At 40.2% G+C, this 23025-nt stretch overlaps 1 protein-coding gene across 1 annotated transcript in view; it reads right to left on the bottom strand.

The window, feature by feature from the left end:
* The window catches only part of wnk1b (WNK lysine deficient protein kinase 1b), a 90748-nt gene extending 80022 nt beyond the window's left edge, over positions 1–10726 (bottom strand). Inside the window, exons 1-2 of the mRNA XM_034112475.2 lie at positions 10116–10726; positions 6150–7743 (exon numbers count right to left, since the gene is read on the bottom strand). Coding sequence (XP_033968366.1) covers positions 6150–7094 — 945 coding nt within the window. The 5' untranslated portion in view covers positions 7095–7743; positions 10116–10726. The remainder of the gene's footprint in view (positions 1–6149; positions 7744–10115) is intronic.
* Between the last annotated feature and the right edge of the window lie 12299 nt (positions 10727–23025).

The following is a 23025-nucleotide window of genomic DNA, read 5'->3' as shown; positions in this document are numbered from 1 at the left end:
CCAGTTTCCTCCTAAGGCACAGATTCAATGACCGCTATTGGAGGAGAGCCTCAAAGCCCCAAAAGTGTGTGTGTGAGCTCATATATATATATATATATATATATATATATATATATATATATATATATATATATATATATATGTGTGTGTGTGTGTGTGTGTGTGTGTGTGTGTGTGTGTGTGTGTGTGTCTGAGGCAGGGGCTAATCCGCCTTGCGTTGCTGTTGAGAGACATTTCAAGGCCTTTGTGTGCGCCGGTAAGAGCCTGGGGTCACACACAAACACAGACTCGGGGTCCCTCTTCTTTTGGTCCTCAGTTTTCTTTCTCCTTTCCCTCCCCCTGCTTTTTTCATTTCCTTTGTCTTTTCTCTCCCACTTTTTCCTTCCTCCCTACTCCCGATGTTTCCCATTTCTCTCACTGAACTCCCTCCACGACCACCGCCCTCTTCCTATAGGTCCTTCAGCTGATCTACTCCCACTGCCTTCATCCAGCTTCTCAAAATACAAACTTTTAGAAATTAATTCCATTGAATCTCTCTTTTGCTGTTTACGTCTCTGTCTCACTCCACCCCCTCCATCAGAAGTGAGAGCGGGACAGGCTCCAACTGACCGCCTCGGACACAAGGGGGCTGCACTTTGACCTTTACCCCTCCTCCCTCCATCCCTGCCCTTTAGTAGAACTGAATTGATCTCCTTTCCCGCCCTAATTCTCCCTTCTTGAACCTCCTTGTACTGCCCTAACTCTACTAGCTTTCTCGTCATTGAATGGAGCGCATGCAGTCCTGTTGACAGTCATTCACTGTTTGCTCCACTGATTGAGGGCTTTCACAAATCATTAACAACAAAGCTGCTTTAAGTTAGTTTTAAATGATCCTAAACATTTCTACTTCCATTTCTCCTCATTCCAAGAGCATTTTCTTCCCCACAAGGCACCTTAAAGATAAGCTACTGAGTGACCTTCCTCCTCTTTCTCTCTGCTCCCTCTATCTATTCATCAATCAATTTATTTCTTCACTAAAGCGTCAGCAAACTATCTGTTCCATCTCCCTCCTCCTTTGGTCCCGCCCATCTACAGATTCTCCCAGAAACAGAAGTGAACCTGCTTTGGAACAGATGCATAAGAATGTAAAGACTCAAAGAACATCTCTGAGGCACACATTAGAGTGACTCAAAGGGATGGAAAGACACATACGTAGAAACACACATTTGCACATAGAAAACCGACCAGTTCCAGATGATCCCCGATCCCACAGATCTCTAGTTCCCTGCCCACCCAGTGTGTGAATGTGATTGGTTGTAATGTGTGTGTCTGTGTGCGTACGTGTGCGTAAGTAACATTACTCCCACCATTCTGCCACATGTCAGCAGTTGCTCAGTCATCTTTGACACAGACACACACACAGGATTACAGCCAGGCCCTGCAGAGAAGTACTTGTCTCTGCATGCATATGGCCTACACACCACAGGCCTCAACTCCTTTATATAACAACAAGTGCCATATATATTGTTTAATGGAGCTGGTCTTTCCAGTAATCCAGAGCACAGTAAACTACATACTGTGTAAGAAATGTTATAAGGCAATTGATTTTTAAATCTCCATCAAAATCAATGATGATCAATGAACTGTATTTCACCTGATTAATTCGACACAACGCTGTCAAGAATCACTAGGTTTCCACTTTTGGACTAACAAGAGTCGAAGAGAGAGGCGTGTGTGAGGGTGACAGAGGGAGAAAGCACTACAGAGGCTAGCTGTTTGGTTTCTGCTAAACAAACCAGCGTTGCCTTAGCGCAGGGTATCAGGCGAAGCTGATTTTAGCTTCTGGGATTCAAGAGAACTCGAGACGCATCTTGTGATGGAGTTGACAGGAAAACAACCACGCAGTTTCGCAGGAGAAAAAAAAAAATCGCACACTGAAATACAAACACGGGCAGATCTTCACAGAAAACAAGTCTCACCTCATTTGACTTTTCTGGTTCTTATTCAATTAACTACAGTATGATGAAAAGATGAAGCAGACCACAAAAGCTAGCCTAGGTTACCCAAGCATGTGGCTAATTATTTGATCCCCTCTACCTGCCGTTTCAAAAAATAATGAATAGACAAATTAGCCTATAAAGATAGATAAAAAGTTGCATTTGTTTGTGTGACGCTGTAGCATGTCACATCAGGGTAAGCAGACTCGGCTCAGTCAGTGCCCTGTATGTCACATGACCAGCTGAGACTCTTGTTCTACATCTCCAACTACGCCAACTCACATCACACTCCTCTACATGTCATACTTTCGATCGGTCTCTCACACACACTCGCTGCAGAAGTTGCATCAGTGCACCGTAATGTAGCAACAGCATCCTGTGGTGAACGGTGTGCCATCCTGTCTCAAGTTTCACACTGTGTGCAAGATGCAGTCTTTCTGTTATCCTTGATGTATGTATTGTACAGACTGAGAGCTGATAGGGAGCTGCGAAGTGCAACCAGTCTGGTTATAGCCACACTGAAACTACCCCACAGCAGCGAGAATAGTAGTGTCAGAAGTCAAAGTAGGTGAAATATGCAAGATGTGTTGCTGATTTACTTTCAGTACCCTGAATCTCTCAGGCAGTCTGGGCTTTTCGGCGAGGAAGTCTCTAGTCGTATGCTAACTTCTCTGACCTTTAAGATAATGCGGAATTCAATCTACATTTGACAAGCCGTCACCTCAAATCAAACCCACGCTTATATGGCCTTGATTTTTTATCATCCGATACTCATTTATGCAACTTGTGGTAGGCGTTATCGGGTGCACCACAGCATCCGTTCACATACTCAAAAAATCAACTTAGTTAGTCATGGTTTCTGTCACCCATGCAAAATCAGAATAACCAAATACTTTGGCCAACTTTCTGCATCTCACCACAATATAGAGAATGCAATTCCTGAAGAAATTGCTAGTGGGAATGCTTTATGCTGAAAAGCTGACGATGAATTGCTATGCTGAAATGTAATGTGTAAGAAGAAAGTCTAAGAATTTAGATTGAAATGATACATGAACGCTGGGGTCTTGAATGTGTGATGAGAGAAGAAAAGAAAGTGAAAAGGCTTGGAAAAGCAGCAGAATATTTTAACTGCAAACTTTGAACTAACTTGATAGCAAATGATCTGTCGCCTTGGCAACGGCATTTGATGACACCCCATAATATGCTTAGATGTGTTGATGGCTGCATCGTTACCAAACCTGTGAAGTTTTGGGCCATTTCGAGCATTTGAACTGAAGTTGTGAGAAAACCGTGTTTCATAGTGAGCACTGTGTTGCCAACGCAACGGCTTTTGATAAAACTCACTAATGGCACATAGACATGTTGAAGGCTGGACCATTAACCATTATCTGAAGTCTGCTGCTCTGAGCATGTCAGTTGGAGTTATGACATCATCGTGTTCCATGACACAGGTGTTTATATTTGAGCTAACGACGTGTCCAGAGATCAAAGGTTTCCATGGTGATGTGCAGTATTCAGTGAGAGGAGAGCATTTGCATTGTTCTGAATGGGAGATAAACCTCATACATGTGAACGTTTTGCTGAAGAACCGTAACAGATATCGGTGAAATTTCAAAGCATGAAGCATCTCAAGAACTCTGAGCATCTGAAGTGTACTTTTTGTGTTCTTTCGGGTTAATAATGTGGCCTTTTTGGCAGATTAACTCAAGGTGTGCGGCTAATGCTGTGAGTAAAGATCAGCTTGAATTTACAATTGGCTTTAATGGGGACATGTTGAAAGTTTTTGTCACTTCATGCCCTCAAGAGGCATTTTGTTTAATTCTTTTGCAATCATTTTTCAAGCTACGAGATGTTTTCCTACGTTTGTCATGACACATTATGTCTCAGGAATGTAGGGTTTGGGAATTATGGCAGGTTTAAAAAAATATATGAAGGCTAATTTCAATCTGTCCTCCACTCTAGCTTTGAGATCACACACCTTAACGAGCTGCGCAATACACACTAATGTTAAAATCTGAAGAAGGCCTCTTTACCTAGGTCTGAACTAGTGTTAATTTCGTCAGCTATTTTTTTATTTAGTTTTAGTCTTAGTCCTGTGTTAAATGTCCTTTTTAGTTTTAGTCATATTTAGTCACCTTCATCCCGTTTTTATTTAGTCAAGTTTTAGTCGACTAAAAGTCTGAGCATTTTAGTCATATTTTAGTCAAATAAAATTGTTGAGTCTTTTTTAGTCATCAAATTATATAGAACATTTCAGTCAAACTAGTCTAGCCAAAACCAATAATTTGTCATTTTAGTATATATAAATAAATAAGATGATATCTTGTCCTTATTTGATGAAAAACACAGGTTGAATGATTAAGAATGCAGCTCTGCAGAGAGTATCTGCTCAGGTTTGTGGTGTTTTTACCAGCTGTGTTATGGCCACATTGCATCCCTTCTGATGAAACAATGCATTCGCTTTTCTTCTCCGCCTCATTTTAGCGAAAATGGGCCCAAATATCACATAGTTTCTTTCTCCCAAGCAGTGGTGGCTTTAGACTTTTTCGTTGTCAGTAATTTTGACGGACAGGATTGTAACATTTCCGTCATAATCCATTATTACCCGTCGAGTACACAATTTATCACTCACTCGTGCTGACGGGGGGGTATTCGGTTTACGCGAGTGCGACCACTGCTCCCAAGCCCTGTTGTTGCCATTTCATTTTCTGTTAAATAAGGTTAGTTAGACCATGAGTTAGACCCGAGTCTTCCTGACAGTTCACAGTGTGCCGCTGCCCGGTGTAATTCAAATGTACCGCCGCGCGCAGCACAGACACACAGCTGCTGCCCTGCCGCAGCACCGGAAATGGAACTGCTGGGAGAAAAACTGACTATCAGAAATGTAAAGTTATCTTTGATAATATTTCGTCTCTTCATTTTTCGTCAACGAAAGTAAAGAGATTTTGGCATAGTTTTTTTTTAGTAAACTATATTTTTGTCTCGTCACTTTTCGTCAACGATATTGCATGATGATATCGTTGCAGTTATTGTTTACTGCCGTCGGTGCCGTCTCGTCATAGTCTCGTTTTCGTCATGGAAAAAAAGGTCGTTGACGAACATATTTCGTCATAGTTTTAGTCAACGAAATTAACACTAGTCTGAACAATGTTTAATATTTCTAAAAGTATGAATCAGATTTAAAAGTTGTTTAAGATGAATAATGTCAGAAAGATGTGTAACATTTTAAAGTTGGAATGAGGTTTCTGAGTGACAGTATGAAGGAGCAGTTAGCAGTTGAAGTCGCATGAAGATTTTTCCAGTCTGAAGAGTTTCTCCATTGACTTCACTGTTAAAAAGTTGATGAATTATGGGATGTATCTCTGGAATTATGAAAGTTATGAATGAGAAAAGTAATAGCCATTGATTCCCGACCGAGCTGAACGTTTTGATGTTTGAACGGAGTTTCTGCGATGTGGAATGTGGGAGAAGAAGAGGCGCAAAATAACCCGGCGGAATAATAAAGAATTTCGTGCGTAGCATAACAGATAGTTGGAATGCTGCATCAGCATTCCCACTAAACAAATGTTTTCCAGAGATGAAATCTCTAATAGTTGGAGCATTTTGGAGAAGAAATATGACAGCTATTGCTTTGTCAGTGTAACATAGCATTCACACAACATGACTAAAGGCACACAACCTCAGAGGAAATGTGCAATAAGTCTCAAAACATCTCAAAAGTTAGACAAAAGAACATGAACTTCATTGTTGTCGCTGCTTTCAAAAACACATAAATAGATTATAGAGAAGATTCATCTGTAAAAACATTTGCCCCACTGTTGCTAATCCAAAATAGTTACACTTTATCTAAAATGCAGCATAAATCAAAACATCAAAGAAATGCTTTATCCTGGATGTAATCTGCACTAGTGTCTTAATCATTTTGAGAGCGCTTCTACAGGAAACACCTGGGTGAGCAGGAAGTTCTTAGACATATCAGTAACCTCACAATCTCAAGGTGAAATAGGACATGGAAGAAATAATTAAATTAACTAAATTCAGCACTTGGCTGGAAATTAGAACCTGATGGAGATCCACAGCCACGTAAGACATTTATAAAGCATTGGCCAGATAAACAGAAGGAGACAGAGCACAGAGACTGAAGAGGTGATAGTTTTATGAGACTGGACTCACCTGGAGTTCACACCATGCCACTTCCACAGTAGTCTCTGTATCCAGTCCCTTGTACACAGTCTTGAAGGACCCTCTTCCAATCTCAATGTCAAATTTTAAAAAGCGCCCGTCTGTAGAAGTGCCCACAGCTTTTGTTTCCACCTCCTCTATATCCTCCTGCACTCGTTTCTCGGCCTCCCTCTGCTCCGCCCGTGCTTTGGCCAGCCCCCTCTCCTCCTCCGTCTCCTTGTCTTTCTCCTCTGTCGGACTGCTAACACTCCCCCCGTCCACATGTTCTATCGCTTTTCCGTCTTTTGTTACCCGTTGTGTCTCCTCGCATCCTCTGGGCCTCAATGTGACGTCAAGCTGTTTGTCGGCTGTTTTTTCGGTAACATCCAATAATGCCGGGCTGGGTTCTTTCACGGCCCCTTCTGCACTACGTTCTTTTTCAATACTACATGTGGGAACAGCAATTGTAATCCCGCCTTTACTTAAATCTTCCACGGCAGTTTCTATGTGCCCCTCCGCAGCTGCCCCCCCAGTCCCCAGGCCGGGATGCAGGATGGAGCTTTGCACACCTCTCGGGAGCTCATCTCCTTCAGCGTCTCGCAGCCCATGTCCAGGGGCTTGGGGAAGCAAAAAGGTGGGAGGCCCTTGGCAGTCTGGGGGTGAGGTGAGTATCACAGCTGCTTTGCTGGGCAGGTCCAAAGCTGTGACATTGGAGTCACAGATGACACTCCGGCGGAAGAAGCGGTGCTCGGCTATTTTGGAGTCTCTATCCATGGTGTGGCGCCGCCGCTGGACCTCAGGGTGGACACTGAGCTTTTCCACCACGTCCGTGTCTGAACTGGCGGAGCCATTCACATTCTTATTGGGGGTCTGGGGTGATGGAGAGGGAGAGGCTGAGGGAGGAGGGGAGGCCGGGGTAATGCATATTACCGCTTTACTGCTGCTACTTTCAGACATTCCTCCCCGAGGCTAAGACCACAAAAAAGAAGAATTCTGTACTTATAAATTAAACCTATGTACACCGTGTGTATGCAGGCACAAATCTCTGCTAGCAAGCTTGTTTTGTCAAATGAAAAGCTCTCCAACCTCAAATAACACCGCAGGAAAAAAGAAAAAGGGATGGGTAAATCTGCTTCCTCTTTGTAATGTCAACTGTTTCAACAAAACAACCTACAGTTCCAAGAAGGTCCTCCTGTACAGGGCTCCGGGAAGCCCCACGAGAGAGAGGCAGGGGCTTTCGCTTAGAGATTGGGGAGGGAAAAGTCAAAAGCCAGTCAAAGGAGGGGGGGTGCAAGCACTGCAATGAGGTGACAACCGTCAAATTAACACCCGAATCCATCCTGTTTCCAACATCCAGAGAGGGACATCCACGACATGGAAGGACTGGAGATAGAACAGACCACTATGGCCTCAGAGGGCTGATAAAACTAAATATGGTTGGAATCCAATCTGTTACAGCTGAAGGGTCTGTCAGAACAGGCTGAAGCTCCCACAGATCGTTGAGGATGGGAGTGTAGAAGTCGCTGGCCCGTCTGGTGAGGCCAGACAGAAGGCTAGGTAAGCCTGGCCCAGCCTGGCCCAGCTTGATCTGCTTCGGCCCTTGTCACTGAAAATAAAAAGAGAGAAGTGAGTGAGCTGTAAGATGAAACTATATCTTCTTTATATATCTGACCATACATCACAAAGGGCAACATCTGCTTCCACTTGACTAATTGGCCGACCCAAAAATCTTTGAAAGGACTTCCAAATGATACTTGGTTTCCCTCCGAATTGGCTGGTAGAATATAAAAGCTGCCAGATACTGTAACATTTGATCACCAATTGGCTAGAGATCAGCAGTATGAGCGACTGGGGAGGCAGGGTGGGAAATGAACATCAGCCAAATGCTGCCATGATTTTTAGTTGCAGTTGACAAATCTGTCAGTTTATCCAAACACTAATCAGATATGTCACCCATATTCGGATGGCAAAGTAGCAATACTAGATGAGTCAAGAAAAAACTCTTGTTTGCAGATTCATTATGAAAATGTGACTTGGGTTGAGGAATCGTTATCACCATCTAAAGAGATCTACATCCCACCAACCTTTCCCTCCACAGTGCCCCTGTGAAGTTAATGCAGTGGAGTGATGCAGCAGAGTGTGCGTCTAATTGCTCCACGCTCCAAATTTAGCCCAAAGTCACCACCACTGGGCTGACCTCAAGGTTACTCGGTGGCAATTCAGCAGCTAAGCATGAGAGGGGAGGGGGCATCAAGAGCGACAGAGGTAGCATTACTAAACAGAACCTGGATGCATGTCTGAGGACAGTGCATAAGTATATTACTCTGCAGATAGCATTACAGAACACTGAGTAAGTGGTAAGAAACAAGTTAACTGAATTTGCCTTACATAACATCCTAAAGATAACTCTGTTATCAGAGTGGCACTGAGGAACAGCAGCTGCTTGGATGATGGAGACATTATTGAATGTGTATTAATTCCTGTCTAAAACAACATTTTTTAAACATGTATTACCGACACAAATAAATATGCACAATAATAGTGACATTCAGTTACGTATAATTAAATCTGTCTATGTTGGGGTTTTAAACTGCACGAGCAACTTTGCACAGACTATATGCGTGTCTTTAAACTGCAAAAAAAGCCTTTAAACATAAATACAAATACATGGCGTATCACCACCTTATAGCAAAGCACATACAAAATGACAGGCTTTTAAATTGCACAAGTTTAAATGAGCCCTGGTTTCCTATTTGAGAACATGCATGGCACCAGGGATGTATTTGGCCCCACAGGCTACTGTATATTGCCTCAATTAGGGGAATTGGCTGAAGGATTAGCACTCAAGGCTTGTTTCTGCCTGTTTTAAATAAGAATTTCTAATGTCTAGCTGTATACATCATGCCACTTAGTTGTTTATTTAATGACCCATGCTGTAGGTGTTAAGAGAAGTCATGTATTTAACCCGTTAGTACTGCTGGAAAAACATCTGCCTTGTTCTTGTTTTGATCACATGGCCCTTATTTCGAAGATGTTTTACAGTGATTTCACAACAGCTAGGGGGTGTTGTTCTTCTTTACAGAGTACAGACATAGGGCTGCCAGAAAACAGAACAGAGATGGTACATTTTACACAGATGCTAATTTTAAAGTTAAGTGTGTAATAAAAAATTAAATTGAGGTAAATAATGAAAATGTTCGCATGACAGGTAATATACTGTATAGCCTATAGTTAATACAGAGTGTTGCTTCTACCAATCAGAGTAGTCCTTGAAAGAAAGTGTTTTGTGAAAATGAATATGTATAGAAAAAATATATAAATATGAATTTAAATTACTTGTATAATGGATCATCATATTGGCCTTGAGTATAAGCATAATAACAAACTTTTACTGAATTGTATTTTTACTGATTCGTCTATTAACAAGCTCTCTGCAACATTATAATGCACATATAAACATTCAAATATGGCTCATAATGGTGGTAGAACATTGTCAATTCCTTTTCAGATAGAGTAGATGGCTAGCATTTAAAAGCAATGAAATCAATAAAATATCATGGATTTGTTAAGCATCACAGGTCCATGCCAACAAGTCGTCTATTCGTAATGGTGGGCTAATTAAAACGTAATGAAAGAAAGCTGTTCATCCTGTTATAGTGAGCACAGGAGCAATTAAAAGTCCCGGGCAAAGCCATGAGGGTCGTTACGGAGCTGATTTTTAATAAAGGCTCACTTTGAATATCTCTCAATGTGAGAGAAAAAAAGTGGTTTAAATAATGTCTGCAAGTTACTAACTGTACTAACTGAAAGAGCTCGAGCCAATGGAGCACGAGCTGTGCAGGAGACTGAGCCGCAGACCGGGCTTCACTGCTGCCTGTGAGGGACTACAGAAACCAGGCTCTGCAGCTAAAACACACAGGCAACAGCCAGTCACGATGTGTATAAACCATAATAATACAACTGAAAATGTCCCTTTACCTATTCCATTGGTGAAGTCTGTCCGGGAACCAGAGAAATATGAAGGTGAAAACTTGATTTAAAGCCTGGAACTCCTCTGCAGGGGGGTCCGCTCCGACACAGCACTAATGTCAGTATAGTGCGTCACATTAAAGCCACAGTTGGTTGTCAAAAAAGCCCAAAAAGAAGCTATTTACAAAAACATAACTTAGTTACAACCGTGTCCTTCTAAAGAAAGGTCCGAACAGCGTGGCGAGAAGCGGTTTGTGCAGCGAGCCGTAGCCGACAGACAGACACCTCCCACCGGGAAGAGAAGCCAAGTTCGCTCGGTGGTGTCGCGGCGGCTCTGGTACTTATTTCTGTCTGTGTTGTCTCTGTCCGGGTCTGCAACCGCGACCGAAAGGCAACTCAAAGATGCTCAATCCTCATCCGTATCAACATAGTCCGCTCCTGCGACGCCGTTTCGCTCCTCTAGGCTCGTGTGGCACAATAAATCCACTGTGGTCCACAGTTATTCCCCGGTTTCAAGCCATGGGACGACTGCTCCGCTGCTCTCTGCTCTTCTCTGGCGATGACTCGACAAGGCGACCGTACAGCTTTCACGCATACGTGCTGCGTCAACCAGCCACCATTAACCAAGATGATACAGGAAGAGAGAGGGTTCTTCCAAAGTAAAACAACCATTCTATTTACAGCGGTGGAAGAAGTACTCAGATGTTGTACAAGTCAAATCAAGTTGTAAAAGTAGAAGTACCAGAGTGTAGGAATACTCTGTTTCAAGTAAAAGTCCTGCATTTCAAATGTTACTCAAGTAAAAGTACAAAAGTATTAGCATCCAAATATACTTAAAGTACCAAAAGTAAAAGTAGTCATTGTGCAGATGCAGATTGGTCCATTTCAGAATAATATATATGATATGTTTTATCATTATTGATCATTAAAGTGTTATCAAAGCTGGTAAAGGTGCAGCTAGTTTTAATGACTTTGTATACTGCAGGGTAGCTAGCTTGTGAATTTACTCCAGGTGGAACTAAAGTCTGATTTAAGACTTGATTATACTTCACATCATTAATCCAAATCTGTAAAGTAACTAAATGTAACAAATAAATGTAGTGGAGTAAAAGTACATGATTTGCCTCTGAATTGTAGTGGAGTAGAAATACAAAGTAGCCTAGCATAAAAGTTTAAATGTACTCAAGTAAAGTACAAGTATCTAAATTGTACTTAAGTACAGTACTTGAGTAAATGTACTTAGTAAAGTTACACCATTGACCAAAACAAAGCTGTGTGCAGTGGTGGAAGAAGTACTCAGATCCTTTACTTAAGTAAAAGTAGAAATTCCACATTGTTAAAATACTCCATTACAAGTAAAAGTCCTGCATTCAAGTGTTGTTTAGTTAACGTAAAGAAGTATTGGAATCCAAATGGTAGGCCTACAGTTAATTTGTATACTGCTCCTGGATATCTTTACCTATAATTATATGTTTATATGTTTATTTATTAGTTGGTTTAAATTGTATATTAGTTTATAATCTCCTGAATAATTCGACTTCTGTAAATCTGTAAATTAAAAAGCTGTCAGATAAATGTAGTGGAGTAAAATGTACAATATTGGCTTCAAACATGAAGTGGAGTAGAAGTCTAAAGTATATGGAAATCCTCAGGTAAAGTACAAGTACTTGTGTAAATGTACGTTGTTATATTCCAACACTGACTGTGATGTGGAAGGACCAAAGGTTGAAGAAAAATAAATTAAATAATTTTTTCGTAGCTTGTGAATTTCACCAAGGGATCAAGGCAAGTTAATTTATTGAGCACCTTTCAACACAAGGCAATTCAAAGTGCTTTACAAAATCGAAAAACATTAAGAGCATTAAGAAATAGTGCAATAGAAACACATTGCAGGTAATTAAAAAGCAAAGAGAATACAATAAAGCATACTGTAAATCAAGCTGGTATAGAATTACTAATAATCAAAAAAGTGATTTATCCCTAATAGTATCATTTATTTATTTAATACGTTGTGCATTATTAATCTCAATCTGAAAAATAAAAATGGTTATTAAATTGTAATGGTTCAGAAGTAAAGTAATATAACACGAACATTCTACAGTGTAAGTAGCTTAAAATTGTTCTACAATACATTACATGTACCTGTTTCCTACAACACTGGAAATGGCCAAAATATGGAGTCACAAAATCCCGCCCAAATGTTTTCAATCTACTGTACAGTGCTATTATTGAATATAATCCCTATTTTTTTTAGGCTACGTGTTTGAGTACATCCTGCAACTCTCACGCTATTGACTCACACCACACCTCTGATCTGTCCTGTGTTATTATTTCATAGAGGACACAGAGGCAGCCGTCTGATCTATGTGTGACCTGACAGATCCAGCTGTGCTCCTGCTGTGTCCCACAAACAACTGGGGAAGGAGGGGAAACTACTTTCACCTTTTTCTGGTTTGCTACAACAGTTATATAGTTATACAGTTATTTATAGTATTGTATGTGGATATATATATTCGGGGAAAAAACTGTGTGGTCATTTATATTTTATTTATTTTTTGTAATTGGTGGATCAATATTTGAGATCTGAGTTAAAGTCAGGATTCAGTCAAAATTCAGAATTCTGAGATTTAAAAAAAGTAATGTAACCCTGACCTAACAATTCCGTATTCTATAATTTGTCTTTATTTTGAAAAAGATTGATCTTCTTGACTATAAAAAGGAGAGAATGGAAACATTTCTACAATGAATAACTACAATTAATTGCTGAACCAAGAACTGCACTTTAAATATTGTTATTAATATTGGGTATTTTAAGGCAGGGCAGGCAAGGTAAGTTAATTTACATAGCACGTTTCCACACAAGGTAATTCAAAGTGCTTTACAAAAATGAAAAACATTAAGAAAAGGGCATTTAAAAACAGTCATTATAAAAAAAGATAATAAAATAAACATTTAAAAAAAAAATATGGATACAGTTGTATTACATTTTCACTTACTGCAGTTCAAAACTGATGTCCATAACACTGATTAAAACTTAATAAATAATTTACTGAATTTGCATATTATCAGCTGAACTGTGTTCTGTAGGCAGGAAGTGCTGCAACACGTTCACCAATAAGACTTTTTTTAGTTGACAGGGCAAACCGGAAGTACTATTGTTTATTCTGGTGATCTTGTCAGAATTGCCCATAGGAGCAAACTCCTCTCAGTATCCTGATCCAAAAGCTGCAGCGTGAAGCAACACATTCAGGATTTTATTTAACGTCAGGTTCATGCTGGACGCGCGCGTGTGTGTGTGTGTGTGTGTGTGTGTGTGTGTGTGTGTGTGTGTGTGTGTGTGTGTGTGTGTGTGTGTGTGTGTGTGTGTGTGTGTGTGTGTGTGTGTGTGTGTGTGTGTGTGTGTGTGTGTGTGTGTGTGTGTGTGTGTGTGTGTGTGTGTGTGTGTGTGTGTGTGTGTGTGTGTGTGTGTGTGTGTGTGTGTGTGATTTACTTAACTTCCACAGTTGATAGTGGGATAATCTGCTCAGTATTGCTGCTATGCAATCAGCAAACACTCCTGGAATGATAAAGAGCTGCTATACTGATTAGAGGTGCCCAGTACGTCGGTCGACCGCGGGGGCAATGCTGGTCGATTGCGAGTCATTCATAAAATAAAATAAAATCCAGCTCCGTTAAAATAGACAAAACAGGTTTTGATCCCTCCGCCCTTGGCCTCCCTGCCACTTAATTCAGGAGTTTACTTGATTGACAGAAAAAGCGACCTATCGCTTTCCAGTCTGTTAACCCAGAATGCAAAGCGATAAAAAATCAATCAAGTGCCGGGAAAACTCAAATTAAGTTAGAGACAAACAACAAAATGAGTGCGGGTCGGGACCGAGCAAAAAGATAAAAACATACCACTTCCACCCAGAATGGGAGGAAGAATATTTGTTTGTGATGTCACATTCAAAGGTTATTTGCCTTATTTGTAAAGCAAGCGTCGCTCTGCCAAATAAAGGTAACGTGGAGAGGCATTATCGGAGTGTTCACAACGCATATGACAGCGACTTCCCTCCGAGTAGTGAGTTGAGAAAGAGAAAGGTCATGTATTATTGCTACACAAACATTGTCTCGCAGTCTTAGTGTCGCCAACTCGTTTCTAACATGCAAAAAGACAAACAAATGCGTCTATGGTCGGTGTATTTTCGACCTTTCCAATCCAGACGAGATCTCTCTCCCCGGTCTGTGTGCGAGGGGGCGGGGCAGTTTACACACACAAGCAGCTGCTCCATGCAGCAACACACAAACGGTTGGGATGGCAGAGAGAAGCGCTCCAATGTGTGGTTAAATGTTACCCGTCTCGATGTGGACAATGCTCCTTGCCAAGAGTGTTTAGCATGTAAGGGCGGTAACACGAGCAATTTGTTGAAACATTTAGCAAAAGTGCACCACATTCAGACGGAGGAATGCACCGGGTTCGACTGTCTTTCTAGTAGCTCTGTAGCCCCCCCATCCACGAGTAACGTTTCCACGTCAGGTGTTATGTATGCTAGCAGCAACACACCGAGTTAACACAATTATACAAACATGGGTTAATGATGAGGTAACAGAGTTACTCTTTATTTTGTTAAAGTTTCAGCTATTCTGTTTACAGTTCTGTCATCAGATTATTTAATACGATTTGTTAAAACATTGTTGTTTCTTTTGATGTGAAATATTTTTATTTATTTTTGCAGGTCACCCTTGAAAAAGAGATATTTTGATCTCAAGGGGCTTTCACCTGGTTAAATAAAGGCTACAAACAAACAATTTATTTTTATTTAAATAAAAAGCAATGTTAATTTTGTTCACAATTTGTTAAATTAAGTTAATTTAATAATATATGTATTTTTGAATCAAGTATTCATCTTTATTGTCTTCATTGTTAGTTTCCACATGCCTAAAACAACCTCAAGTTAAATCTAAAAGTTGATGGCTAAATAAGAGCGTTTGAGAAATTGTGCAAGGCATACAGTAATAGTCCGAATAGTCGATTCATCGTTTCATCGTTTCATTAATCAATAGATTAATCGGTTATCAAATTAGTCGTTTGTTGCAGCCCTATTATCCCATGTATAAATAAAATGTGTTATTCAGCAACCCTTGCAATTTGGGATTTTATTTTCGGTTGGTAGACCTCGGTGAGCTGGTCATTTCAAAAGTAGCTCACCAGCCAAAAAAGTGTGGGCACCCCTGCTGTAGATGTTTCAGACGTGTGACACTCCGTGTTTGTGGAGCAGCAGGCGCACACACAAACTGGGTCATGGACTTGTTGTTTAGGAGCTTCACATGGCGAACAGGAGTTTAATATTAGCCCATGTATTTCTGCACACAGCATTACATTCAAATTGGGTCTTAATTCCTGACCTGAAAGGCAGAGTGGAACATGCGGTACTGCACATGTTTATCTGCACTTTGCTTCAGGCAGTGAAACCAGAGGTTGCCACAGCAAGTCAGGACTGACACGCTTTAGGAAAGTATTTCTGATGCTGTTTGTTTTCACTTATTTTGCTGTTTTGTTTTAAGTCCATTGTTTGTTTATTTAATGTATCTGAAATTGTTGCTTTCTTGGCTAAAACTAGCTTGTATAAGAGATTCTGAATCTAAATGGGAATACTCCCTGCTTTTTTTTTTAAGTGTACAGTGAATACATTTGAATCCTATAATGGATGTACATTTTAACTACCACAGTCCACTTTGGTGAAATCTAAAAATGCTACATCTTACATCTTACAAGCCACACAGGTATAACTGAACTCAAAACTCCTGGCTCGACAAGTAGCATTTGAACACAAACAATTAAATAAAGACAACTACAGCTCTGTTTCACCTGCACTTTTAATGTACATTTGAATATTTTGTCTATTGTCTTTCATATTTTACTTCCAGCACCACTCCCCCACCATGGACAAAGAAGCATCATGTCATATAACAGTCATTTGTTGGTCAACAATTGCAACAGCATCCTGGAAAGCAGCATGAATGTGTTTGGAGAAAACCTTTTCACAGCCTTGCCTCTTCCTTCAGTCGGCTGAAAAACTGCACCTGACTAAAAATGACTCAGAAAGAAGGATTTATTCTCCTCTCTCTCTCTAGCTTAGAGTTTGCCTACATGCTAAAACAACACATTTGGTCCCAAAGTTAAAGACCTCGCACAACAATAAACCACCTTTATTTCAGCGCATGTGATAGACACCCTGACCTTACTTATTTCACTGGGCATTGAAGAATAATAGAGAGGGAAAATGTACACCTTATATTGTGTTTGTTTAATCCATATACAATTAAAGTTCATACAGGTTTTGGTATGTTAGCTGGAATAGGCTAGCTTAAACTGTATTGCTAAACTAAGGTTTATTCCCTTCTTTGCAACTAGTGCACTGCAAACCACTTTGAGTGCCAATGTAATGGCTGGAATCCCAATGTTACGCATCACTGTTGAGTCATTTAAGATTTATTCATGCCTGTCCCAGTTGCAGGAAGCCATGTTGGGGGAAGCAACAGGTCTCGTTAGCTTGACGGACACAAACAACTGGACTTCATTAGCATTCTGACAACAGAAGCTTTCACTCACTGACTTTGAAGGCTTTGAGGAATAAACCAAAGGGGACATTCTTCCCCTTTTCACACCTCATTTTATCTTTCTTTCCATCAAACACATGTTTCTGAGGCTCACAAACAGGATGCAATCCAAACACTCCAGCCCTTTCTTCAACATTAGAAGGCAGCATTATTTTATTAGACGAGAGTGGAGAGGAAATTCAGCCAAGTAATGTTGATTCAGAAATTGTTTTGGCATAATTGCTCTACCCTCTGGCTATATTGACTCACTGACAAAAACGTTTTATAATAAATTATCTCTATGCCTCGCTAATAGAAGATAGGCAATATCCGCTTTCACACCAAGTACTTTGCCGTACTTAGTGCCCAGCACTTAGTACCCCCATGGAACCAAGTACAGATCGCGTTCACACCGGAATAAGTTCCCTGAGGGAAGATTACGCAAATGAAGCCACTGACGTCACTTCTTCTTCTTCTTCTTCTTCTTCTTCTTCTTCTTCTTCTTCTTCTTCTTCTTCTTCTTCTTCTTCTTCTTCTTCTTCTGCTGCTTTGTGTTTACTGGCAGGCCGCAAACCACTTCACGGCGTATATTGCCACCCGAAGTTCACGGCCGGAAGTCCCCGGAGTTGGGGACTGGCCTTCCGAGTAAATCGCCAGAACGTCGACACCTCCTCATCTCCACCGCTCCCATGTTTTTTTTTGTGTTGCCATAAGTTATTCTCTCTCCGTTGATGCTAATGCAAATAATGCTAATGCCAGCAAATACAATGGCGGCTTCACAAAACATTTCGCAAAAATGCAGGCACTATCGGAACTAAACGGGAAAAGTACTCTGGTGTGAATGCGCCTCTAGAGAGGTGGCACTATCCTGGAGAGAAAAAAGTAACAATTTCGGAACTAAACGGGAAAAGTACGGGTAAAAGTACTCCGGTGTGAACACGCCTATTGGCTCACAGTTGACTGGAAGATTATTTCAGATGTTTTCAAAAATATTGTTTGTTTACTTGCATTTATAGACATGTCTGTGTGTGTGTGTGTGTGTGTGTGTGTGTGTGTGTGTGTGTGTGTGTGTGTGTGTGTGTGTGTGTGTGTGTGTGTGTGTGTGTGTGTGTGTGTGTGTGTGTGTGTGTGTGTGTGTGTGTGTGTGTGTGTGTGTGTGTGGATACAGGTTTGAGAACTGACAGATTGTCTCTTCAAGGCAAGGCAAGGCAAGTTTATTTATATAGCACTTTTCAACACAAGGCAATTCAAAGTGCTTTACAAAAAATGAAAGACATTAAGAAAATGGCATTTAAAATCAGTCATTAAAAAGAAAAGCTAATAAAATAAACATTAAAAGAAAAACATACATGGATAAAAGTTACAGTGCAGTCTAAGATATGAATAGTTCAATTAAACATTAACAGAAAAAAATACATGGATAAAAGTTACAGTGCAGTTTAAGATGTGAACAGTTCAATTAAAAGCAGCGACAAAAAGAAAAGTCTTCAGCCTGGATTTAAAAGTAGTCAGAGTTGCAGCGGACCTGCAGGTTTCTGGGAGTTTGTTCCAGATATTTGGAGCATAATAACTGAACGCTGCTTTACCATGTTTAGTTCTGACTCTGGGGACAGAAAGCTGACCAGTCCCTGAAGACCTGAGAGATCTGGATGGTTCATAATTTAGCAGGAGGTCAGAAATGTATTTTGGGCCTAAACCATTCAGTGCTTTATAAACCAGCAGCAGTATTTTGAAATATATTCTTTGACACACAGGAAGCCAGTGTAAAGACTTCAGAACAGGAGTGATGTGATCCACTTTCTTAGTGTTAGTGAGGACTCAAGCAGCAGCGTTCTGAATCAGCTGCAGCTTCCTAATAGATTTTTTAGTGAGACCTGTGAAGACACCATTGCAGTAGTCGAGTCTACTGAAGATAAAGGCATGGACAAGTTTTTCCAAATCCTGCTGTGACATTAGTCTTTTAATCCTAAATATATTCTTTAGGTGATAGTAGGCTGATTTAGTAACTGTTTTAATATGACAGTTAAAACTCAGGTCAGAGTCCATGACTACACCTAGATTTCTGGCTTTATCTGTTGTTTTTAACATTGCAGACTGAAGCTCAGCGCTAACTTTTATACGTTCTGACTTGGCTCCAAAAACCATTACCTCAGTTTTATCTTTGTTTAATTGGAGAAAGTTCTGACACATCCAGTCATTGATTTGTTCAATGCACTTACTCAGTGTTTGAATTGGAGCATAGCCTCCTGGTGAAATTGTTATGTAAATTTGTGTGTCATCTGCATAGCTATGGTAACTTATTTTGTTGTTTTTCATTATCTGAGCCAGTGGTAGCATGTAGATGTTAAATAGAAGAGGCCCCAAGATGGAGCCTTGAGGAACCCCACATGTCATATTTGTCAACTCAGATGTGTATTTACCTATAGAAACAAAGTTGTTTCTGTCCTTTAAGTAGGATTCAAACCAATTTAGAACTGTTTCCGAAAGTCCCACCCAGTTTTCCAGTCGGTCTAGTAATATGCTGTGGCCAACAGTGTCAAACGCAGCACTGAGATCTAATAATACTAACACTGAAGTTCTGCCACTGTCTGTGTTTAAGTGGATGTCATTAAAGAGCTTTACAAGAGCAGTCTCAGTGCGGTGGTTTGGACGAAAGCCTGACTGGAACACATCGAAACAGTTATTTAAATGCAAGAAATTACTCAACTGTTGAAAAACTACTTTTTCAATGATTTTACCGAGAAATGGCAGGTTTGATATGGGCCTGTAATTGTTCATTACTGAAGCATCTAGATTATTCTTTTTTAAGAGCAGTTTAATGACTGCAGTTTTCAGGGCCTGTGGAACAATACCTGAGTGAAGAGATTTGTTTACTATATGAAGTAGATCTGAGGCCATGCAAGGCAAAACATCTTTGAAAAATCCTGTTGGAATAATATCAAGGCAGCAGGAGGAGGACTTCAGAAGTTGTATAATGTCCTCTAGGGTTTTATCATTAATCTGATGGAATTGTGTCATGGTGTTTGATTTGATGTTAAGTGGACACAGAGACAACACATTTGCTGTACCTGATGCAGAGGCACTGACTGCTTGTCTGATTTTCTGAATGTTGTCAGTGAAGAAGGAGGCAAAATCATTGCACGCCCTGGAGGATAGAAATTCAGAGGCTACTGACACTGTGGGGTTAGTTAGTCTGTCGACGGTAGCAAACAAGGCACGTGCGTTGTTTTTGTTTTTGGTAATGATGTCAGAGAAGAACGATTGTCGTGCGTTTTTCAATTCCAAATTATAAATGCCAAGTCTCTCTTTATAGATTTCAAAGTGAACCTGAAGATTTGTTTTTCGCCACCTGCGTTCAGCTTTTCGACATTCTCTTTTTTCTGTTTTCACGGTCATGGCCTTTCTCCATGGAGATATGTTCTTGCCAGACACTTCCTTTACCTTAGTTGGAGCAATGACATCTATAACATTTTTAATTTTTGAATTAAAATGATCTACTAGCTCATTTACTGAGATGTTAGCAGGGGCAAGTGTGGAAGAAAAATTCTGAGTAAACATTTCCCTAGTATTTTCAGTTAAATATCGCTTTGTGGTTACCTCTTTTTGAACATTTTTGTGAACAGAAACAGAGCTCTCAAAGAAAACACAGGAATGGTCAGAGAGCGCAACATCAGTCACCACAACCTTAGAGATATTCAGACCCTTTGAGATAATTAAGTCCAGAGTGTGCCCCTTATTGTGCGTGGGCTCCGTCACATGCTGAGTCAGTCCATAGCTATCAAGAAGAACACAAAACAGTTCTTTAGCCTCTCTGTCCTGGGGGTTGTCAACATGGATGTTAAAATCACCAACAATGACTAGACGGTCAAAGTCAATACACACTATAGACAGCAGTTCAGTAAAGTCATCAAAAAAGCTTGCACAGTATTTGGGTGGTCTATAGATATTTAGGAACATAGCTCGAGAGGAGCATTTCAGCTGAAGGGCCACATATTCAAAAGAATCAAAGTTTCCATATGATGTCTTCCTGCATTGAAGGGAATCATTGAACAGAATAGCAACTCCACCCCCTTTCTTTTGCATTCTTTCCTGACTCATAAAACTAAAGTTGGGAGGTGTTGATTCGATAAGAACAGCTGCACTGTTATTTTGTTCAATCCAAGTTTCTGTTAAAAACATAAAATCAAGATTGTGCTCAGTGATAAAATCATTGATTAAAAATGTTTTTCCTGCCAAAAACCTGACATTTACTAAAGCTAGTTTAAGTTTGTTAAACACACTATCAGTCATGTTTTTTGTAACAAGCTGTGGCTGACATGGAATCACTGCTAAATTAGATAAACTCACACAAACGTTTGAGCGCTTCCTGTTTCTAAGATGATTCTCCGCTCTTAATCTATTACCTATCAACACAGATATCGGCAAAGCTACAGGCAGGCAGGGCCCCGGCGTGTTCTGGAAAGAGTTGAGAGTGCCATACGCCCTTGAGCCTGGACCCAGCACATATCAGTAAGAGTTTGTTTTGTTTTGTACACACACATCCTTATCAGGCTTCAGAGACTGCATATGCTTTCCTGAAGGGAGGGGAGGTGGTTGACGTAGGCACGGTGATGGAGACGGGGTAGATGGTGCGGGGGTAGAGGACATGCTGCCAGGGGGGGGAGGTAAAGTGTGACCTTCAGTGACCCTCATTGAATGTGTCTTTCCTAACAAGTTACAACAGGTTGGAGAACTTGTTATAGATCAGCTCAGGCGATTCTATTTGGATGTGTATCTGAGTGTTTTTTTCAAATGATAAGAATGTTATCTACCTGAAAATTCAAACCAACACATATAATTACAGTGTCCCTCCAACAAAAACATTCTTCTTTGCTTCCTGTCTTTATCATCTCAGACTGTCATGAGTTATTTAACGGATATCCTACTTAGTTCAGTCAATTCATTTGTTGTTCATTCACTTCTGAAACTAAAACAATTACATATTTTGCAGAACAAGGAGTCACAGTGATGCATCAAACACACAATGCCATTGGCTTTGAAGCTGGTGAGAAATCGGATGCTGGCTGTGAATGTGTTCAGTGGGAGAGAATCAACTATTGTTTTCAGCATTTAGAAAAACAACAGCATTCAAACCACCTGATGCTGCAGAATAACACCGCCTGCTTGTTTAGAGAATAATATTTGTCTTAATTCATGTCATTCTAACTCTACATCACACACATGAATTGAAACCCCCATACACTAAAGCGCTGCGACTAAATTCAGCATGGCAGCAGCTGGTTAAGTGCCTTGATCAAGGGCACTTCAGCAGAATGTACTGAGGAGGGGAAGTATTTCTTCTTCTGTGCCGTGACATGCCAGAAAATCAGCGTGTGTTAAATTTATGCAAATATTTGGGTGAGTCAGAGAACGTGTTTTAAGAGACCTCATGTTGCAACAGAGAACCTGTCACTTCCCTTCTCTGTGACACTGAACCCCCCACCCTCTGTAATTTGGAGTGAGTGTGTGTTAATCTCAATTGAAGTCCTGAATACATTATCAGGTGCATTGTATGATATGTGATATTCATGCTGACATTTATATGGAATATTTTATAATTAACTCCAGTAGGATACAAGTAGTGTAGCATGCAGGCCATTAGCCATCTGTCTAACACGGTTATTTTCAGTGGTAGTGATACATGATTCTGCCACTGTACAGCCATTTCTTTCCATACAGTATATATACTGTATCTATGAGCTCCATCATACTGGCCTGCTTTGTTTTTTTTACGACATTATTTATCTAGTTTCTTATATTTCTGATAATGATTATTATTATTATTATAATGATTATTATTATAACAACAATCATAACGTTTTTTTCTAATATGTTCTATGATTATTAATAATAAGCATAATAATCTGAATAATCTTAGTATTTTTCAATAAATATATGTGTTTTTCTACATAAAACATTATGTGAAAGTAAAATGTACATATCGGTCAAATCCTTATGCCTTTGTTCCAACATCACACAAATACCTTCATACTGTAGTAATAATATATGGTTGGCACTATCTAGAGATGCCTTTGTTATTAAAATAAATTGTAATATATTTAAAGCAACCTTATATTTAAAATACAAATGTCAGTAAGTGCTGTGGCAGTGTTCAGTGGGGATCAAGGCCAAATCTTCCAGCAGTACTTCCTCCCACCAGATAGTGTCACTAAAGAGTCCACAGATTAAGATGTTCTCATAAACTTTCATTCTCTAACTTCTTATTTTCCTCATGTGCCTTGTGGTTCCACATGTCTCCCTAGGCCTGCAAAAAAAAGTGTGTCCACTACAAATGTATCTA

Source organism: Pseudochaenichthys georgianus, chromosome 23 (genome assembly GCF_902827115.2).
Source record: "Pseudochaenichthys georgianus chromosome 23, fPseGeo1.2, whole genome shotgun sequence".
In the NCBI taxonomy this organism is placed as follows: Eukaryota; Metazoa; Chordata; class Actinopteri; order Perciformes; family Channichthyidae; genus Pseudochaenichthys; species Pseudochaenichthys georgianus.
Note: the sequence above shows the minus strand (reverse complement) of the source record. Positions and strands in the feature narration are given on the sequence as shown.